The sequence below is a fragment of the Salmo trutta genome, chromosome 40 (assembly GCF_901001165.1).
Source record: "Salmo trutta chromosome 40, fSalTru1.1, whole genome shotgun sequence".
In the NCBI taxonomy this organism is placed as follows: Eukaryota; Metazoa; Chordata; class Actinopteri; order Salmoniformes; family Salmonidae; genus Salmo; species Salmo trutta.
The window spans coordinates 15775327-15796913 of record NC_042996.1 but is presented as its reverse complement, the minus strand read 5'-3'; the positions used below and the strand labels follow the sequence as shown (position 1 = coordinate 15796913).

Here is a 21587-nt window from a genome sequence, read left to right as displayed (position 1 = left end):
ATATTAGTTCAATTATTTCAAGGCTATAGCCTACAAAGAAATACATTGTGAAGCATTTGCGAGTGCTACCCACTAGGCTGGTAGGGAGCCAGGGACATTAAGCGCTCAGCATTTAAACAATATTTTGTTGTATTAAATCATTATAGTCAATAAATTTCGCATTTCGACTGTGACTTACTTAGAATTAAATACAAATTCAATGAAAAATGCCAATCAAAACAGAAGGCTCCTTGAAAGTTGGAATATGCCAGGCCTTTTGGGACAAAATCAATTGTGTTGTATTGTAGAGATAATAGAGCAAAAATGAAGGAAACTTTTAAGAGATCAGATTTTTAGTTGATAAATACTTTGCTACAATGACACACTTTAATTAGCTACCCACCTCGTTCCTTTCTTTTAGCATGTGCACGTAGTAAGTACACCATCATACTTTTCGGGACATGTGTCTTTTCAGATTCCACAATGATTCTTTAGTTGTGGACACTACATCACTGCACTCCCTCTCTTGCTCTTGGTCCTCATCTTTGTAAGTCACCTTGATTTAGCACCTGTGTGTTTATCAGTTTCTTTATGGAAATATTTTGCGAACTCAATGACAGTAGTTAAAGCAAGGGGCTTTAGCAGCACACAAGTAGACTACAAATGCATGCTGGGCCAGACATGACCTGAGTTCATGAAGTGAGCGCTACTGGAGTGAAATTGAAGCGGGCGAGAAGGATGATGCTCCAGCCTTTGGGAATCTCGCTCTGTGCTCCAGTCAAATTGGGCACTCTGCTCCACTCCACTCACATACTCTGCCCTCAACCTAACCTTAACCCTAACCTTAACCCCAAACCTCTAACCCTGAAACTTTAACTCCTAATCCTAACCTTAAACTTAACCCTAAACCTAACCCCAAACCATAAACCTAACCCTTAAGCTTAAAATGGGATTTTAACAAATTTCGTCCTGACTTTTCAAAAATTTTCTTGTTTTCCTACCTTGTCAGGACATTTTGGTGACTTGTCCGGATATTCTGGTTCTGATAAGGTAGGAACATATGTACACACACATATGCACACACAGTGCATACACCCCTTGCTCTCCTTTTTGTCAAAATATTTTAAAAGTATTTTTCTTTTCTCTCCTACTCCACACATTTCAGAACATACAAATATACATCTCCTGTAGTCAAAATCACGGCCTTAACAAACAATAAAAACCAAAACAAATTCCACCTCACCCATTTCAGTTTTAAGACATCACATTTAAAGACACACAATATAGAAAATATAGTAATGGTGAGTTTTCTCTTGAAGAGTGTTTGGAAGGAGTAGCTGCAGTTAGTTAGCCAGGTGGCTAAATGCTCTCCATTTGTGTGTCCGTTGCTAGGCGCTAATCTCAGTCGCCATGGCAACACAGTCTCTTCCCCACCAACAAATCCAAGGCGGGGCTTTGTGCTGCAGCTTTACACTGCAGCGTTATTTCACCACAAGAGCAGACGTGTAAGGTCCTGCAGCCTTAGTTTGCCCCCTCTAAACTGTCCCCCCTAACCACCACACCTCCCCTTACCCCTTCCTCTCCTGCAAACGCCGTTCTCTGATTGGAGCAGGAAAGGATCTCGCTTCTCTATCTCTTTCTCTCTCTCTCTCCATCCTAGGATTGCCATGATGATGATGGTGGGGGGTGGGGCGAGGGGCCTAGAGGGCGGACACCCTGACGATGTTGGCCTGGGAGTAGTCTGGGGAGGAGGAGGAGCCGTCGTCCTCGGGCGTGGTGACGGGCGGCATGGGCAGCGTGATGACGGCCGCCGTGATGTAGGGTTGCTTGCAGTTCAGAGGCATCGTCTCCTCAAACTTAGCGTTTAGACTGGAGCGACTGGAGACAGAGAGAGGGGGGAGGGAAGGGAGGGCGGAGAAAATGTGGACAATTGAGAAAATAGGGGATGACAAACAGGAAGGCAGGAAAGTACAGAAAAAGATGGAGAAAATAAGGCAGACATAGAGAAGAAGAAGAAGAGGAGGAGGAGGAGGAGGAGGAGGAGGAGGAGGAGGAGGAGGAGAGGTGAAAAAGACAGGGAGAGAGAAAGAGAGGACGGCCAGCCAGAGAGAAAGTGGTCCAGTGTTTAGTAACACAGAGAGAGAAGACAACTGTCCATTCCATGGCCAGGGTTCCCAGACCAGACGGACCACACATACACGGACACCATGCCACTGCTGGACATAGCCAGCATACCAACACACTGACTCACCATGGGAAGAAACTTGCACAGTGTGTGTTTGTGTGTGTGTGTGCCCTGCTGCCATAGCAACCTCTATGAATGCATATTTATGTGTATATTATGTGATCTATGAATATGTATAAAGTAGATGTGTGTGTGTGTGTGTGTGCGCGTGTCTCTGTGTGTGTGTGTGTACCTGTTGTCGATCGGTCCTTCATTCTATTCGTGAATGTGTGTACGTGTCTGTATACAGTGTGTGTGTTTGTATACTGTTTAGTTAAGTTTATTAGGATCCCCAGTAGATACTGAACATGCAGCCGCTCCTCTTCCTGGGGTCCACATAAAACATACATCAACAAGTACAGAACAGTTAAAGACAAGAACATTAAATACAAATAAATACATACATCAAATAAATAATATGAAACCAAGAGTTTTAGATGGATTTAAGGCCAATTTATTGTTAATTACTCATTCTGATACTGACTGTAAAGCTCTGCTAAGAGTCTCAGTGAGCTCGCTCGTTGTAGGTGCTGATGTGTAGCGTGTGCAATCATCAGCTTACATCGTCATTTTAGCTTCTTGTAAAACAAGTGGGAAATCATTTGTAAAAATGGAGAAGGTACTGTTCATGTGTGGGTACACTGCATGTAAGTCTGTACCTGTTAGTGATGGGTCTCTCTCTGATGTGGATGGTGCTCAGCTCCTGGATGCTGTTCCTATGCCCTCCAGTCATGTTGGAGTTGGGCACGTTGAAGCTCTTCCTCTTGTTGCGTCGCGAGCAGCACGACAGGCCTTGGGAGGAGGAGCCAGAGGAGAGGGAGGGGGAGTGCTTCGCCATGGAAACCTCCAGTAGGCTGGTCTCAAACGTTTGCTCATCCACAAACTCATGATTCTGAGGGAGAGGGGGAGGATGGAATGAGAGAGAGAGATAGAGAGACCACATGTTACTTTTGTGGACAAGGATCGAGCCAAAGCAAAAGTGCCAACTACGGCATCCATATTAGGAGTTTTGCCTGAAATCTGACGACTTCCTAATATGGATACCATACTCTACTCTTAATTAATGGCTTCTGCTTCTTCATGAACATAGATAGATAACAGCAGTGGATACATCTCCTATTCTCCACCACAGTCATTTCTAAAGCATTGTTCTTACCGTGGTCTTCTCCAGGCAGTGCAATAGGTGATTGTGGTGCGTATCGAACATGGGGTTGGCTTTGCACACCAGCGCCTGGCCTGCTGCCTTTGATGCCTTTTGGGCACAAAAACAAAGATGGATGCGTATTAACACGTTAAACAGACTACAAAACATGTCCCTCCACGGGGTAGACAGCGGACCAACCAACCAGAGCAGGAGACAGAGAGGGACGGGGCTAATGCTCTCACAACATTATTGCAACCTTCTGCTGTGGCACAGGAACAATATGAGAACATTAGGTCTGTCCATCTCCATTGATTCCCCCTCCAAGCTCAATGTCCTCCCATGGTTTTTGATGAATCACTCAATGGTTCAAACTCAGCCTTTCAATAACAACAAAAACATTTCAAGACGTCTGTTGTTGATGTGTATACTGGTAGGCCTATTTGTCTTGATGTTTGTGTCTGTCTTTCTGTTTTTCTGTTGGTCAGTGTTGACTCAAGCCTCATTTGACCCACGAGAGTCACCGTAGCCTTTCCATACTGGGCCGGATTCAATGAGACGCAGAGGAATGAACCAAGGAGAATGTCTATAAAATCCTGTTCTTCGGACATGTGGAATTTGGAACTCAGAACTTGGCACTTATGTGTAGGACATCGTCCTCCAATAAGCTTCACTGCGTCACTTTGACCCCGCCCCCGCATGTGGCGTCAGTCGCTGGCTGATGACATGCATCTCATTCCTCCATGTGATGGTAATCCATGACGCGTTCTGATGATGTCATACCCATAGCGTGCCAAAACGTGGGCAATCCAAAATGCATGTGAGAACAAAATAAACACATGGAAATGAAATAGCAGAAAAAGGAGAAGAAGACGAAGAAAATCAAGAGCAGAGAAGTAGAGATGAGGGTGGTTGCAGAGAGACCCGTTTCACCATTCGAAGGTGATGGGAGGCTGCTCTCTTCCCCCCACCCCCACCTTGGGGCCAAGCCTCATGGATTGGGTGCACTGACACCGGTGAGGAGCGGAATATGAGCCGCAGCCATTCACCCCCAGTTCCATTAGTTGGCACCAGACCCCCAGTGCAGTCTTGGTGGGGGTGAGAGAGAGAATAAGAAAAAGAGAGAGAGTCGGGGTGGTAAGTCGTGAATAGTGACGTTAGAGAGGTGGGACACCATGGAAGACGCAACAGCTCTGAATGAGAGAGAGGGGAAGGGGGAATCCCCTTGCCCCCATCTCCCCATCGGGGTTTCGGCATGCACTAACCAGCATCTCACGGACCCCCCCCCCCCAAAAAATAAAATAAATAGAAGAAAGTTTAAAGAAGTAAAACACCACTCGGCGACGGTTTCGTATCCACGGTTACCTCGTTGCTTTTATACTGCAAATAAGCGTTAGTCCCTCCACTCTTCCTTGCGGCAATTCTACCAAGCTTGGTTTTCTGTTTGTGAACAAAATCACATGTGCATTTAGCCTGCCACTGAATGTGTGTGAGTGTGTGTGTGTGTGTGTGTGTGTGTGTGTGTGTGTGTGTGTGTGTGTGTGTGTGTGTGTGTGTGTGTGTGTGTGTGTGTGTGTGTGTGTGTGTGTGTGTGAATGAGTGTGAAGCAGAGAGACCCATAGCTCTTGAAAGACAATAAAGATGTCCCCCAGTCATAGATGTAAATTCCAAGCCTGTAAATCCCACTATCTGACAGTGGCTAGATGTAAACCTTTGCATTGCAGCTGTATTCAAACTGCTTTTTATACTGTTCAACATACCTTGTGTCAATTGAAGCTTATCCTCAATACTGACAAAACTAAACTAATGGTGTTTTCTAAAGCAAGAAATAGACCTTTGAACCTTTCACCTATTACTACCTGTCAGGGCAAGGAGATTGAGGTTGTAACGTCATATAAATATCTTGGAATTTTGATTGATGATGGCCTCTCTTTTAAAATGCATATTCAACAACTTACAAAAAAATTGAAGCTGAAATTAGGATTTTATTTTAGGAATAAGTCCTGTTTTTCTTTTGAAGCCAGAAGGAGGCTAGTATCAGCTACATTTATGCCTTTACTAGACTATGGGGATATTTTATATATGAATGCTTCCACTCAGCGTTTGAGATCAATTGACACCCTTTACCATGGAGCATTGAGATGTATTTTAAACTGCAAAACCCTTACACACCACTGCACTTTATATACCAGGGTTGGCTGGCCTTCTCTAGTCACTCGTAGGCTCAGTCACTGGTATACTTTTATTTGGGTTTAGCCAATTTGGGTTTACTACCATTTTATTTGGGCATTTTTATTGTTCAGAAATGTGGTGGGTACTCTCCTCGTTCGCAGGACTTTATCCTGCTAACTGTTCCAAATGTCCGAACTGAATTTGGTAAAAGGGCTTTTATGTACTCTGCGCCATCGTCTTGGAACGCCTTACAAAATACTTTTAAACTGGAAGAACTTGTCCCGATTGGTATTTTTAAATCACTGATGAATGATCTTGAGTCTGATTCCCTGACCTGTCAATGTTTTTAATTTGTTGTTTTTGATTTTGTTATACTCTTGTGAATTCTATGGTTTTTACTAGATTACTTTTAGTTTTTCATGTTGTTTGTCTGTAATTGTGTAATGACTTGGTGCTACCTATCTTGGCCAGGACGCTCTTGAAAAAGAGATTTTAAATCTCAATGAGCCCTTCCTGGTTAAATAAAGGTTAAATAAAATAAATAAAATAAATAAATTCATCCAAGGCCACTCTCTTTTATGGTGAATGTTGGTGAATAAAATAACTTGGTATCCACTATGCACAGACAGGCACATGCATGCGCCAGCACAGCTAGAGGACAACACAGCGAGGTTCAGTAGCACACACACAAGCTATCCCTGTATTTCTGTCTAACATCCATGTTTCCATTCAAACCCCAGAGCTCAGTCATCATCCCTCCTAAATGGAATAACAGATTGTTGTTCTTGGGAGGGAGCTACTTACTGGACGCACAACAGGGGCTAAGTTATCTTCCTTCTCCCCCCCCCCCCCTCTCTCATTCTCTCCTTCCCTTTCTCCCACCATTCTCTCTCTCTCATTCTCTCCTTCCCTCTCTCCCACCATTCTCTCTCTCTCATTCTCTCCTTCCCTCTCTCCCACCATTCTCTCTCTCTCTTGCTCCCTTTCTTCTCCCCCTTTCCTCGTCTCTGTCTGTCTGTCTGTCTGTCTGTCTGTCTGTCTGTCTGTCTGTCTGTCTGTCTGTCTGTCTGTCTGTCTGTCTGTCTGTCTGTCTGTCTGTCTGTCTGTCTGTCTGTCTGTCTGTCTGTCTGTCTGTCTGTCTGTCTGTCTGTCTGTCTGTCTGTCTGTCTGTCTGTCTAATGAAGTCTCCTGTGTGGATTTAGCGATTTAATTTAAAGTCCTACTCCAGTCTCCTTTTCACCTCATTTACTCAAGGGGACTGAAGAGACTGAAAAGATTTGACATAGGCCCTCAGATCCTCAAAAGGTTCTACAGCTGCACCATCGAGAGCATCCTGACTGGTTGCATCACAGCCTGGTATGGCAACTGCTCGGCCTCCGACCCATCTTTTACGCTGCTGCTACTCTCTGTTTATAATCTATGCATAGTCACTTTAACTCTACCTACATGTACATATTACCTCAATTACCCCAACTAACCGGTGCCCCCACACATTGACTCTGTACCGGTACCCCCTGTATATAGCCTCGCTTGATATTTCAGTGCTGCTCTTTATTTATTTATTTAATTACTTTTATTTTATATTTAAAAACATGTACTTATCTATTTTTACTTAACACTTATTTATTTAATTTTCTTAAAAAAGTCACCATCAGACCGACTCCTGGAAGTTGATGATTTTTTTACCCTTTAGTGTGTGTACTTTTACTGTATTCATACTTGGGATAAAGGAAAAGTAATAAAATGACTGGAGGACGTCTTTAAGAGTGAGGGACCATGAATTATCTTGTAATATGATGTGTGTAGCCCACTCCTTCACACATAGAGACGTCTCTGTGTTGCTCTAATTATTGATGTGGAAGTCGGGGTGGTCCCATATGGCCCATTACGGTTAACGTACCAGAGGAAGCACACACACACACACAGACACACACACATGACCATACACTATCCCACATACACACTGAGTTTGTACACACACACACAAACACAAAAGCCTGGTTATCTTCCATGTGCTCTCCACTCCACTCTGTGTGTGTCCCCCAACAACCCACTCTCTGCTGTTTCCATCTCTGCTGGAGTGTGTGTACAGTATGTATGTGTGAATAGCAGCATGTTTGCGAGTTCCATTCCCTTCTTAGACCCATACAGTCATCGCTTACAGCGAGAGTTATTTTTTTCCCCCTAGGATCACGCCGCCACCACATACAGCTCTGTTGGACCCTTCCAAGTCAGAGTTCATGACCTTTATGGCCCAGGACCTATGGTGTCACGGCAGGCGTGAGGGTGGGACATTGTTGGTTACCTTTTGGGCGCGTCTCTTGTCTGCCCGCTGGCTCTGGTGGTAAATGCGGCTGAAGTTGGACACGATGACGGGCACGGGCAGAGCGATGACCAACACACCGCTCAGGGAACAGACAGAACCAACGATCTTCCCTACAATGGTTTTAGGAACCATGTCTCCATATCTGTACAGAGAGAGAGAGAGAAATGGAGAGAGAGAGAGAGAGAAATGGAGAGAAATAGACAGAGAGAGAGAAATAGAGAAAGAGAGAGAGAGAGAGAAAGAGAGAGTGAGAGAGAGAGAGAAAAGGAGAGAGAGAGAGAAATGGAGAGAAATAGACAGAGAGAAAGAAATAGAGAAAGAGAGAGAGAGAGAGAGAGAGAGAAAAGGAGAGAGAGAGAGAGAGAGAGAGAGAGAGAGAGAGAGAAAAGGAGAGAGAGAGAGAGGTTAGGACATACGGGTGGGGGTTTTATGCACATCCAAAGTGATGACTGGAGCTGGACAATAGTTATTAAATGAATAGAAAAGAAGGGACTGTCTACGGGGGCAGCAACACTGTGAGCATACAGGACCCACCTCCAATTAGAAAACCAACACACTTACTCAACATTGAGTGTGTCATTTTAGAGAACAGTCAACCATTTCCTAGTAGGCCATTGCCTGGTCATGGTAATCTTTACCATGCATAGATTAGAATTGGTAAACCCAGATACAGTACACTATACAACCACTTGATGGCACTAGAGAGCTATAGAGCACCCACCCCTGGCCTGCACATTATACATGATGGAAGATAGAGTAGATATTAAATGTTATGATTATGGCTTATTTATTACTTATCTTATGTTTGCTGTAGTGCTGGGCTATAATGCACTGCCCCGTGGTAAATACTTTTAGGAAATTTCAAAGAGGAAAACTTCTGAAAAGAAGAACCCACTTCATTTCAAGGTCCAAAATGACACAGAAAATGCCAGGCACAAACCTATCTGGTGAACGGTCTCTTGGCCTAGTTTCTATTTTTCTATATCATCTTCCCTTTCCACCCCTCCCTCTTTCTTTCCCCCTCTTTAAAAACATGTCTCATTCATTATTGGACATCTCCACGTTCCCTCCTTTCCTTTTCATCCTCTCATTCAGCCTACCTCCACTCACTGTATTCCCATTAGATGCAGGGACTCCCGAGTGGGAACACAAAGTACCGGAGTGTTTCTTTTGGAAGTGCCGGAATGTTCTTTAGAGCGAGCCTAATGACAGAGTAGCACAGTCACAAACCAACAGAGAGCCTCTAAACCATCTGTAGACTAGCAGGGAGAGAATGTTTTTCTCCATCTCCCTCTTTCTCCCTCTTTCTCCCTCTTTCTCACCACAGAGCTGTTAGAATGTGCTTAGTCAGGGATTTTGGTGGTTTTGGCCTCTAGACACTGGCCTGCACTCACACATGCTAACTAACTAACATGCAGACACACACGCACACACACACACACACACACACACACACACACACACACACACACACACACACACACACACACACACACACACACACACACACACACACGCAGACAAGCCCTCTCTCTCAGTAAATGTAAATGGGGTTTCAGTAGTCTCAGGGGTTTCAGTATATCCCACCACTGTCTGTCTGCCCTCCGCTCAGTGAGTCAGCCTGCCGATTTACAACCACGGCAACCCCTGAAACCATGGCAACACACCCTCACAGCCGGGCCTGGAGATCTTCAACACACACAGAGGTTCCTGTTTGATGAGTGATGTCATCACTGCACGATCCTGAGGGTCAGTGTCGAGGTGCTTGGATATGAGTTTGAATATGAGTTTGTATGAGCAGTATATGAGCTCAGAGTGTGATTAGAGCCCTCCATTAGACATGACTTTGAATGAGTTTAAGAATGAGTTAGAGTCCCACCTCCTTTAGGTATGAATTTGAATATGAGTATATAGTAGGACTACTCCCCCTTTAGATACAAGTTTGAGTTTTAGATATGAGTTTTAGATATGAGTTGTAGATATGAGTTGTAGATATGAGTTTTAGATATGGGTTTTAGATATGAGTTTTAGATATGAGTTGTAGATATGAGTTGTAGATATGAGTTTTAGATATGGGTTTTAGATATGAGTTGTAGATATGAGTTGTAGATATGAGTTGTAGATATGAGTTTTAGATATGGGTTTATAACGCCCTTATTTTTTTATCATATCTGTAACTGTTAGAGTATGAGTTTTAAATATGAGTATGATATGAGTTTTAGATATGAGTCTGTTATGAGTTTTAGATATGAGTTTTAAATATGAGTTAGAATATGAGTTTTAAATATGAGTTTGGGAGTATGAGTTTTAGATATTAGTCTGGTATGAGTTTTAAATATGAGTCTGGTGTGAGTTTTAGATATGAGTCTGGTATGAGTTTCAGATATGAGTTTTAAATATGAGTTAGAGTATGTGTACGGGTATGAGTTTTTGATATAATTAAGGTTATGAGTTTTAGATATGAGCATGGATAGGAGTTAGTTTTAGATATGAGTATGAGTAATTAGGTATGTGGGTATGAGTTTTAGATATGAGTTCTAGTACAAGTGTATCTCCTTGTGACTGTAATTGAATTCCTAAGAAGAGCTGCAGGGCTCATCTACCCAGCACATGAAAGACTGTACCATAATTGCACACACACAAAGAAGTAAAATTCTCCCATTAAGTTACTGTAATTAACCATGAAGAGAGAGAGAGAAGAAGAGGGAGAGAGGGAAGAGGGAAAGGAAGAGAGAGAGGGAGGGGAATGGAGAGAGAGATAGAGAGAAAGGAGATACCTAGTTAGTTTCACAACTGAATGCATTCAACCGAAATGTGTCTCCCACACCCCTCTGAATCAGAGAGGTGTGTGTGTGTCTGTGTGTGTGTGTGGGGGGGGCTGCCTTGCTCAGGGGCAGAAGGGCAGATTTTTCCACCTTGCCAGCTCGGGGATTCGAACCAGCATCCTTTCGGTTACTGGCCCAACGCTAGAGAGGGAGAGCGAGATAAAGAGGGATGGAAAGAGAGGGGTATAGATAGAGAGAGAGGGGAGAGTGACGGAGATATATACTGTATATACACTACTATTCAAAAGGTTGCGGTCACTTAGAAATGTCCTTGTTTTTGAAAGAAAAGTAAATTTTTTGTCCATTAAAATAACATAAAATTCATCATAAATACAGTGTAGACATTGTTAATGTTCTAAATGACTATTGTAGCTGGAAACGGCAGATTTTTTTTTTTAATGGAATATCTACATAGGCGTACAGAGGCCCATTATCAGCAACCATCACTCCTGTGTTCCAAGTTTATAATTTTAAAAGGCTAATTGATCATTAGAAAACCCTTTTGCAATTATGTTAGCACAGCTTAAAACTTTTGTTCTGATTAAAGAAGCAATACAACTGGCCTTCTTTAGACTAGTTGAGTATCTGGAGCATCAGCATTTGTGGTTTCAATTACAGGCTCAAAATGGCCACAAACAAAGCACTTTCTTCTGAAACTCGTCATTCTATTCTTGTTCTGAGAAATGAAGGCAATTCCATGCGAGAAATTGCCAAGAAACTGAAGATCTCGTACAACGCTGTGTACTACTCCCTTCACAGGACAGCGCAAACTGGCTCTAACCAGAATAGAAAGAGTAGTGGGAGGCCCCGGTGCACAACTGAGCAAGAGGACAAGTACATTAGAGTGTCTAGTTTGAGAAACAGACGCCTCACAAGTCCTCAACTGGCAGCTTTCTTAAATAGTACCCGCAAAACACCAGTCTCAACGTCAACAGTGAAGAGGCGATGCTGGGGTGCTGGCCTTCTAGGCCAGCACCCCAACTCTACCTATAGAGTTTTCACCTGTATTTTTCGTAGCTGTTTACATACCACCACAATCAGAGGCGGGCACTAAGACAGCATTGAATGAGCTGTATTCCACCATAAGCAAAGGAGAAAACGCTCACCCAGAGGCGGCGCTCCTAGTAGCCGGGGACTTCAATGCAGGGAAACTAAAATCCATTTGATCAAATTTCTATCAGCATGCCTTTACTCCACACACAGAGATGCACACAAAGCTCTACCTCGCTCTCCATTTGGCAAATCTGACCATAATTCTATCCCCCTGATTCCTGCTTACAAGCAAAAATTAAAGCAGGAAGCACTGTCACTGGACTAGATAAATAAAAAGTGGTCAGATGAAGCATATGCTAAGCTATAGGACTGTTTTGCTAGCACAGACTGGAAAAGGTTTCGGGATTCCTCCAATGGCATTGAGGAGTACACCACATCAGTCATTGGCTTCATCAATAAGTGCATCGATGACGTCGTCCCCACAGTGACCGTACGTACATACCCCAACCAGAAGCCATGGATTACAGGAAACATTTGCTGAGCTAAAGGGTAGAGCTGCGGCTTTCAAGGAGCAGGACTCTAACCCGGAAGCTTATAAGAAATCCCGCTATATCCTCCGACGAACCATCAAACACGCAAAGCATCAATACAGGACTAAGATCGAATTGTACTACACTGGCTCTGAAGCTCGTCGGATGTGGCAGGGCTTGCAAACCATTACAGACTACAAATGGAAGCACAGCTGAGAACTGCCCAGTGGCACGAGCCTACCAGACGAGGCAAATAAGACTGAAACATGCATGAGAGCCCCAGCTGTTCCGGAAGACTGTGTGATCACGCTCTCCGCCTATAGGGAGGAGGTCAGAGACCTGGCTGTGTGGTGCCAGGACAATAACCTCTCCCTCAACGTGATCAAGACAAAGGAGGGGATTGTGGACTACAGGAAAAAGAGGACCGAGGATGCCCCCATTCTCATCGATTGGGCTGCAGTGGAGCAGGTTGATAGCTTCAAGTTCCTTGGTGTCTACATCACCAACAAACTAACATGGTCCAAGCACACCAAGACAGTCGTGAAGAGGGCACGACAAAACCTATTCCCCCTTGGGAGACTGAAAAGATTTGGCATGGGTCCTCAGATCCTCAAAAGGTTCTACAGCTGCACCATCGAGAGCATCCTGACTGGTTGCTTCACTGCCTGGTATGGCAACTGCTCGGCCCCCGACCGCAAGCCACTACAGAGCGCAGTGCAAATGGCCAAGTACATCACTGGGGCCAAGCTTCCTGCCATCCAAGACCTCTATACCACGCGGTGTCAGAGGAAGGCCCTAAAAATTGTCAAAGACTCCAGCCACCCTAGTCATAGACTGTTCTCTCTGCTACCGCATGGCAAGCGGTACCGGAGCTCCAAGTCTAGGTTCAAGTGGCTTCTAAACAGCTACTACCCCCAAGCCATAAGACTCCTGAACACCTAATCAAATGGCTACCCAGACTATTTGCATTGCCCCCCCCTCCCCCTCCCCCTCTTTTACACTGCTGCTACTCTCTGTTGTTATCGTCTATGCGTAGTCACTGAAATAACTCTACCTTCATGTATATACAGTTGAAGTCGGAAGTTTAAATACATTTAGGTTGGAGTCATTAAAACTCGTTTTTCAACCACTCCACAAATTTCTTGTCAACAAACTATAGTTAGGACATCTACTTTGTGCATGACACAAGTCATTTTACCAACAATTGTTTACAAACAGATTATTTCACTTACAATTCACTGTATCATAATTCAAGTGGGTCAGAAGTTCACATACACTAAGTTGACTGTGCCTTTAAACAGCTTGGAAAATTCCAGAAAATGATGGCATGGCTTTAGAAGCTTCTGATAGGCTAATTGACATAATTTGAGTCAATTGGAGGTGTACCTGTGGATGTATTTCAGGGCCTAACTTCAAACTCAGTGCCTCTTTGCTTGACATCATGGGAAAATCTAAAGAAATCAGCCAAGACCTCATAAAAAAATTGTAGCCCTCCACAAGTCTGGTTCATCCTTGGGAACAATTTCCAAATGCCTGAAGGTACCATGTTCATCTGTACAAACAATAGTACGCAAGTATAAACACCATGGGACCACATACAGCTCAGGAAGGAGACGCATTCTGTCTCCTAGAGATGAACGTACTTTGGTGCAAAAAGTGAAAATCAATCCCAGAACAACAGCAAAGGACCTTGTGAAGACGCTGGAGGAAACAGGTACACAAGTATCTATATCCACAGTAAAAGGAGTCCTATATCGACATAACCTGAAAGGAAGAAGCCACTTCTCCCAAACCGCCATAAAAAAGCCAGACTACGGTTTGCAACTGCACAAGATCGTACTTTTTGGAGAAATGTCCTCTGGTCTGATGAAACAAAAATAGAACTGTTTGGCCATAATGACCATCGTTATGTTTGGAGGAAAAGGGGAGGCTTGCAAGCCGAAGAACACCATCCCAACCGTGAAGCACGGGGGTGGCAGCATCATGTTGTGGGGTGCTTTGTTGCAGGAGGGACTGGTGCACTTCACAAAATAGATGGTCATCATGAGGAAGGAAATTATGTGGATGTATTGAAGCAACATCTCAAGACATCAGTCCAAATGGACAGTGACCCCAAGCATACTTCCAAAGTTGTGGCAAAATGGCTTAAGGACAACAAAGTCAAGGTTTTGGAGTGGCCATCACAAAGCCCTGACCTCAATCCCATAGAAAATTTGTGGGCAGAATTGAAAAAGCGCGTGCGAGCAAGGAGGCCTACAAACCTGACTCAGTTACACCAGAATTACGCCAAAATTACGCCAAAATTCACCAAACTTATTGTGGGAAGCTTGTGGAAGGCTACCCGAAACGTTTGACCCAAGTTAAACAATTTAAAGGCAATGCTGCCAAATACTAATTGAGTGTACTTAAACTTCTGACCCACTGGGAATGTGATGAAAGAAATAAAAGCTGAAATAAATCATTCTCTCTACTATTATTCTGATCTTTCACATACTTAAAATAACGTGTTGATCCTAACTGACCTACGACAAGGATTTTTTACTAGGATTAAATGTCAGGAATTGTGAAAAACTGAGTTTAAATGTATTTGGCTAAGGTGTATGTAAACTTCCGACTTCAACTGTATTACCTCAACTAACCAGTGCCCCCACAGATTGACTCTGTACCGGTACCCTCTTGTATATATTCTCGCTCTTATTTTTTTACCGCTGCTCTTTAATTACTTGCTACTTTTATTTCATATTCTTATCTGTATTTTTTTTAACTGTATTGTTGGTTAGGGGCTGGTAAGTAAGCATTTCACTGTAAGGTCTATTCCTTTTATTTGATTTGATTTACAACATTAACAATGTCTACACTGTATTTCTGATCAATTTGATGTTATTTTAAATTGACAAAAAATTTTGCTTTTCTTTCAAAAACAAGGACATTTCTAAGTGCCCCCAAATTTTTGAATTGTAGTGTATATATATATATTTTGAGAGGGAGGGAGATAGAAAGAGAGAGACTGGAGGACAGAAGATAGAGAGAGGCATAAATAGAGAAGGAGAGCTCCGACAGCCTGGGTAATGTCTGTGTCTGTAACCCTCCACCCCAATGTTCCCCCTATCAAGGTGCCACAGTTGCCTTGGACAATCAGAACAGACCGCAGTAGCAGTGTCCTTCCCCTCGCTCCTCCTTCTCTCACCCCACCTCCATCTCTCTTCCTCCTGTGTCTGTACTAAGGCAGCATCCCTCTCGTTCTCTGGCAGCTTGCCATGCCTTTATAAGGACCACTAGGATTTGTCCTATCCTTACCACACAATGTATTCTTTAGAGAGACCATTACCACTCCAGAACACTCCACAACATGTTCTTCATGAAGACCGCCACCACTCCAGAACACTCCACAACATGTTCTTCATGAAGACCTCCACCACTCCAGAACACTCCACAACATGTTCTTCATGAAGACCGCCACCACTCCAGAACACTCCACGACATGTTCTTCATGAAGACCGCCACCACTCCAGAACACTCCACAACATGTTCTTCATGAAGACCGCCACCACTCCAGAGCACTCCACAACATGTTCTTCATGAAGACCTCCACCACTCCAGAACACTCCACAACATGTTCTTCATGAAGACCTCCACCACTCCAGAACACTCCACGACATGTTCTTCATGAAGACCTCCACCACTCCAGAACACTCCACAACATGTTCTTCATGAAGACCCCCACCACTCCAGAACACTCCACAACATGTTCTTCATGAAGACCGCCACCACTCCAGAACACTCCACAACATGTTCTTCATGAAGACCTCCACCACTCCAGAACACTCCACGACATGTTCTTCATGAAGACCTCCACCACTCCAGAACACTCCACGACATGTTCTTCATGAAGACCGCCACCACTCCAGAACACTCCACAACATGTTCTTCATGACTGTTTCAAGGACAGCTTTTTTCCATCTAATGTAACATTGCAAAAATCAGAAACTTTCTGTCCAAAAATGATGCAGAAAAATTAATCCATGCTTTTGTTACTTCTTGGCTGGACTACTGCAATGCTCTACTTTCCGGCTACCTGGATAAAGCACTAAACAAACTTCAGTTAGTGCTAAATACGGCTGCTAGAATCCTGACTAGAACCCAAAAAATTTATCATATTACTTCAGTGCTAGCCTCCCTACACTGGCTTCCTGTTAAGGCAAGGGCTGATTTCAAGGTTACTGCTAACCTACAAAGCATTACATGGGCTTGCTCCTACCTATCTTTCCGATTTGGTCCTGCCGTACATACCTACACGTACGCTACGGTCACAAGACGCAGGCCTCCTAATTGTCCCTAGAATTTCTAAGCAAACGGCTGGAGGTAGGGATTTCTCCTATAGAGCTCCATTTTTATGGAATGGTCTGCCTACCCATGTGAGAGACGCAGACTCAGTCTCAACCTTTAAGTCTTTACTGAAGACTTATCTCTTCAGTAGGTCCTATGATTAAGTATAGTCTGGCCCAGGAGTGTGAAGGTGAACGGAAAGGCTGGAGCAACGAACCGCCCTTGCTGTCTCTGCCTTGCCGGTTCCCCTCTCTCCACTGGGATTCTCTGCCTCTAACCCTATTACAGGGGCTGAGTCACTGGCTTACTGGTGTTCTTCCATGCCGTCCACGGGAGGGGTGCGTCACTTGAGTGGGTTGAGTCACTGACGTGGTCTTCCTGTCTGGGTTGGCGCCCCCCCCCTTGGGTTGTGCCGTGGCGGAGATCTTTGTGGGCTATACTCGGCCTTGTCTTAGGACGGTAAGTTGGTGGTTGGAGACATCCCTCTAGTGGTGTGGGGGCTGTGCTTTGGCAAAGTGGGTGGGGTTATATCCTGCCTGTTTGGCCCTGTCCGGGGGTATCATCGGATGGGGCCACAGTGTCTTCTGATCCCTCCTGTCTCAGCCTCCAGTATTTATGCTGCAGTAGTTTATGTGTCGGGGGGCTAGGGTCAGTCTGTTACATCTGGAGTATTTCTTTTGTCTTATCCGGTGTCCTGTGTGAATTTAAATATGCTCTCTCTAATTCTCTCTTTCTCTTTTTCTTTCTTTCTCTCGGAGGACCTGAGCCCTAGGACCATGCCTCAGGACTACCTGGCATGATGACTCCTTGCTGTCCCCAGTCCACCTGGCCGTGCTGCTGCTCCAGTTTCAACTGTTCTGCCTGCGGCTATGGAACCCTGACCTGTTCACCGGACGTGCTTGTTGCACCCTCGACAACTACTATGATTATTATTATTTGACCATGCTGGTCATTTATGAACATTTTAACATCTTGACCATGTTCTGTTATAATATCCACCCGGCACAGCCAGAAGAGGACTGGCCACCCCTCATAGCCTGGTTCCTCTCTACGTTTCTTCCTAGGTTTTTGGCCTTTCTAGGGAGTTTTTCCTAGGGAGTTTTTCCTAGCCACCGTGCTTCTTTCACATGCATCGCTTGCTGTTTGGGGTTTTAGGCTGGGTTTCTGTACAGCACTTTGAGATATCAGCTGATGTACGAAGGGCTATATAAATACATTTGATTTGATTTGATTTGATGAAGACCGCCACCACTCCAGAACACTCCACAACATGTTCTTCATGAAGACCTCCACTCAACCAGAACACTCCACGACATGTTCTTCATGAAGACCTCCACCACTCCAGAACACTCCACGACATGTTCTTCATGAAGACCGCCACTCAACCAGAACACTCCACGACATGTTCTTCATGAAGACCTCCACCACTCCAGAACACTCCACAACATGTTCTTCATGAAGACCGCCACCACTCCAGAACACTCCACGACATGTTCTTCATGAAGACCGCCACCACTCCAGAACACTTCACGACATGCTCTTCATGAAGACCTCCACCACTCCAGAACACTCCACGACATGTTCTTCATGAAGACCTCCACCACTCCAGAACACTCCACGACATGTTCTTCATGAAGACCGCCACCACTCCAGAACACTCCACGACATGTTCTTCATGAAGAACGCCACCACTCCAGAACACTACAAGAAGTATCGAGGGCATGGTCATTATCGGAGCCAGACAAAGGCCCCTGCCTAAGGTCTAATATGGGCTAATTAGATTTGTATTCTTTCTGAATGTGTATCAGCTGCCCACTCTGTGATAACATAGGTTTGTTCATAATGAATGACTAATGCTTGATTACCTGTTAAAATGAGTCCCCGCTTCTCTGCTTCTCTGCTCTAAGCTCAATGGATGAATCAGATAGGTTCGATATTACAGTGCTGTGTGTGTGTGTGTGTGTGTTGGCACTAATCTCTCCCCTCTCTCTGTTGTCTGTCTCTCTCTGCTCTCTGTCTCTCTCTGTTCCCTGTCTCTCTCTGTTCCCTGTCTCTCTCTGTTCCCTGTCTCTCTCTGTTCCCTGTCTCTCTCTGTTCCCTGTCTGTCTCTCTCCGTTCCCTGTCTGTCTCTCTCCGTTCCCTGTCTGTCTCTCTCTGTTCCCTGTCTCTCTATGTTCCCTGTCTCTCTCTGTTCCCTGTCTCTCTCTGTTCCCTCTCTCTCTCTGTTCCCTGTCTCTCTCTGTTCCCTGTCTCTCTCTGTTCCCTGTCTGTCTCTCTCCGTTCCCTGTCTGTCTCTCTCTGTTGTCTGTCTCTCTCTGTTGTCTGTCTCTCTCTGTTGTCTGTCTCTCTCTGTTCCCTGTCTCTCTCTGTTCCCTGTCTCTCTCTGTTGTCGGTCTCTCTCTGTTGTCGGTCTCTCTCTGTTGTCGGTCTCTCTCTGCTCTCTGTCTCTCTCTGCTCTCTGTCTCTCTCTGTTCCCTGTCTCTCTCTGTTCCCTGTCTCTCTCTGTTAACCTGTCTCTCTCTGTTAACCTGTCTCTCTCTGTTAACCTGTCTCTCTCTGTTAACCTGTCGCTCTCTGTTCCCTGTCTCTCTCTGTTCCCTGTCTCTCGCTCTCCGTTCTCTGTCTCTCTCTGTTCCCTGTCTCTCTCTGTTCCCTGTCTGTCTCTCTCTGTTCCCTGTCTCTCTATGTTCCCTGTCTGTCTCTCTCCATTCTCTGTCTCTCTCTGTTCCCTGTCTCTCTCTGTTCCCTGTCTCTCTCTGTTCCCTGTCTCTCTCTGTTCCCTGTCTCTCTCTCTCCGTTCTCTGTCTCTCTCTGTTCCCTGTCTCTCTCTGTTCCCTGTCTGTCTCTCTCTGTTCCCTGTCTGTCTCTCTCTGTTCCCTGTCTCTCTATGTTCCCTGTCTCTCTCTGTTCCCTGTCTTTCTCTGTTCCCTGTCTCTCTCTGTTCCCTGTCTCTCTCTGTTCCCTGTCTCTCTCTGTTCCCTGTCTCTCTCTGTTCCCTGTCTCTCTCTGTTCCCTGTCTCTCTCTGTTCCCTGTCTCTCTCTGTTCCCTGTCTGTCTCTCTCCGTTCCCTGTCTGTCTCTCTCTGTTCCCTGTCTCTCTCTGTTCCCTGTCTCTCTCTGTTCCCTGTCTCTCTCTGTTCCCTGTCTCTCTCTGTTCCCTGTCTCTCTCTGTTCCCTGTCTCTCTCCGCTCTCTGTCTCTTTCTGTCCGCCGCAATTCAATATGACAGTGTGCCAATTAACCCCGCGACCCTGGCAGTTTTAACAACAGCGCAGTGACAAGTAGACAGGCGGATGGGCGGACAGACGGCCACGCTAACACAGCGGCAACGGATCAGCGCTGCTCTGCTCGCCGCGCCAGAGAGGACAGGCTCTAGCCCTTTTCCGTTTTCAACCAACAAAAGCTGTTTACTGACTGAGAGGACAGAGGAGAAAGGATTAGAAGAAAGGAGAAATGGACGACAAGGGGGAGGTGAATGGGACTGGATGGGCTGTGTGCGTGGTGGTGCTTTAATGAGGTAAACACAAAGGAAAACACAGAAAGGTGACCACGCGCACTCTAGCGAAGGGCTCTGTCACATTGCGTATGACTCAGAGAAGATAGAGGTAAAGTGTGTGAAATTTGAAGAGGTGGACTAATGAGCACACACACACACACACACACACACACACACACACACACACACACACACACACACACACACACACACACACACACACACACACACACACACACACACACACACACACACACAAAGGCAAGGTCAAGAGTAATCTCCTTCCATTTTCCTGAGTGGTGGGTAGAGGGTGCAGCTCAAGGTTTTAGGGCGGTGACGAGGGAGATCGCTCAATGACACTAAGTTTGCCTGTCACCTTGACAACCGCACCCCCCATTACCCACCAATCAGGAGAGGAGACAGGTCATCAAAATATGCCCAATAATGCCCCTGAGAGCTCTCTGAAATAAGACTAGACACATGCTCCAAAGTTAGCTCCCTGTCTCTACAAGGATGGAGTGAGAGAGAGAGAGAAAGAGAGGGAACAGTCGTAAGCTGAAGTCAAGGAGAGACAAAGACAAACACACTTCCTGCATAGACTATTCCTAGAGCTCAAGTCTAACACCTACCACATCAACGCCTCCACAACACTACCCACAACTCTCCTCCTATCCTCTCCCCAACCTCTCTCTTCGTCTCCTCTCATCTCCCCAATCATCTCTTCCCCTCTCCTCTCCTCCCTGACACAGTGAGAGGGGGATTTTTCTCTATATTGTGTGAAAGACAAATCTAATCCTACCACTGTTTCATACAGCTGCACTCTGTTTGATGCTTCTATAGCTGTTATTCTATTATGTCTGACCAGTGCAGGACCTTTGGCTGACTCACACGTTTCCAGCCCCATTTTCCCCCCACTGATTGTCGTACAGTTAAGAGTCTATAGCCAGTTAATAGGAGTGGTGTTGGAGTGTTTGATGATGAAGCTGTATTGAGAGAGCGGGAGAGAGAGATGAAATGGCCTTAACGATGATAGCCGGCTAACGATGATAGCCCTAACGATGATACCCCTAACGATGAGAGCCATATTCAAAGTATTGCCAGTCAGAAAGAGTTCAGGCCCAGAAAAGTGACCGTTGCATTTAAATAATTACACATAGATACACTGGCACTCAGTCTCTCTATCTCTCTTTTTCTCCCTCTCAGTCTTTCTCAGTCTTCCTCTTGTTTTTCTTTACGTAAGTGGGGGGTGGCCTTACTTAATACAAAGGAGAAAGAAAAATTAAGAAAATGACTGCAAGAACAAGTCACCCTGGAGTCAGATGTTAATAGTGTAGTGAGATCTGTGAGAGAGACTTCGTCGGCTTAACCCAGTGGTCAGGGAGAGAAAAGAAATAGGGGTTCTTTTAAAATAAGTAGGCTTTATTAGGCAACCAAGCTACTGCAAAATGTAGTTAAATTACTAGTTGAATTACATGTAGTGGAACTACTCCCCAACACCGAGTAAAACACAGGTAGGCGAACTATGTTGGCAAGTAAATAGAAAAGCAGCAGAATGAAGAGACAGACAGACACACAAC

The 21587-nt window shown here is 45.0% G+C and overlaps 1 protein-coding gene across 1 annotated transcript in view; it reads right to left on the bottom strand.

Moving 5' to 3' along the window:
- Window positions 1–549: 549 nt before the first annotated feature.
- The window catches only part of LOC115180338 (potassium voltage-gated channel subfamily D member 2), a 172622-nt gene continuing 151584 nt past the window's right edge, over window positions 550–21587 (bottom strand). Inside the window, exons 3-6 of the mRNA XM_029742355.1 lie at window positions 7822–7984; window positions 3360–3455; window positions 2863–3095; window positions 550–1857 (exon numbers count right to left, since the gene is read on the bottom strand). Of these exons, the coding sequence (XP_029598215.1) occupies window positions 1680–1857; window positions 2863–3095; window positions 3360–3455; window positions 7822–7984 (670 nt within the window). The 3' untranslated portion in view covers window positions 550–1679. The remainder of the gene's footprint in view (window positions 1858–2862; window positions 3096–3359; window positions 3456–7821; window positions 7985–21587) is intronic.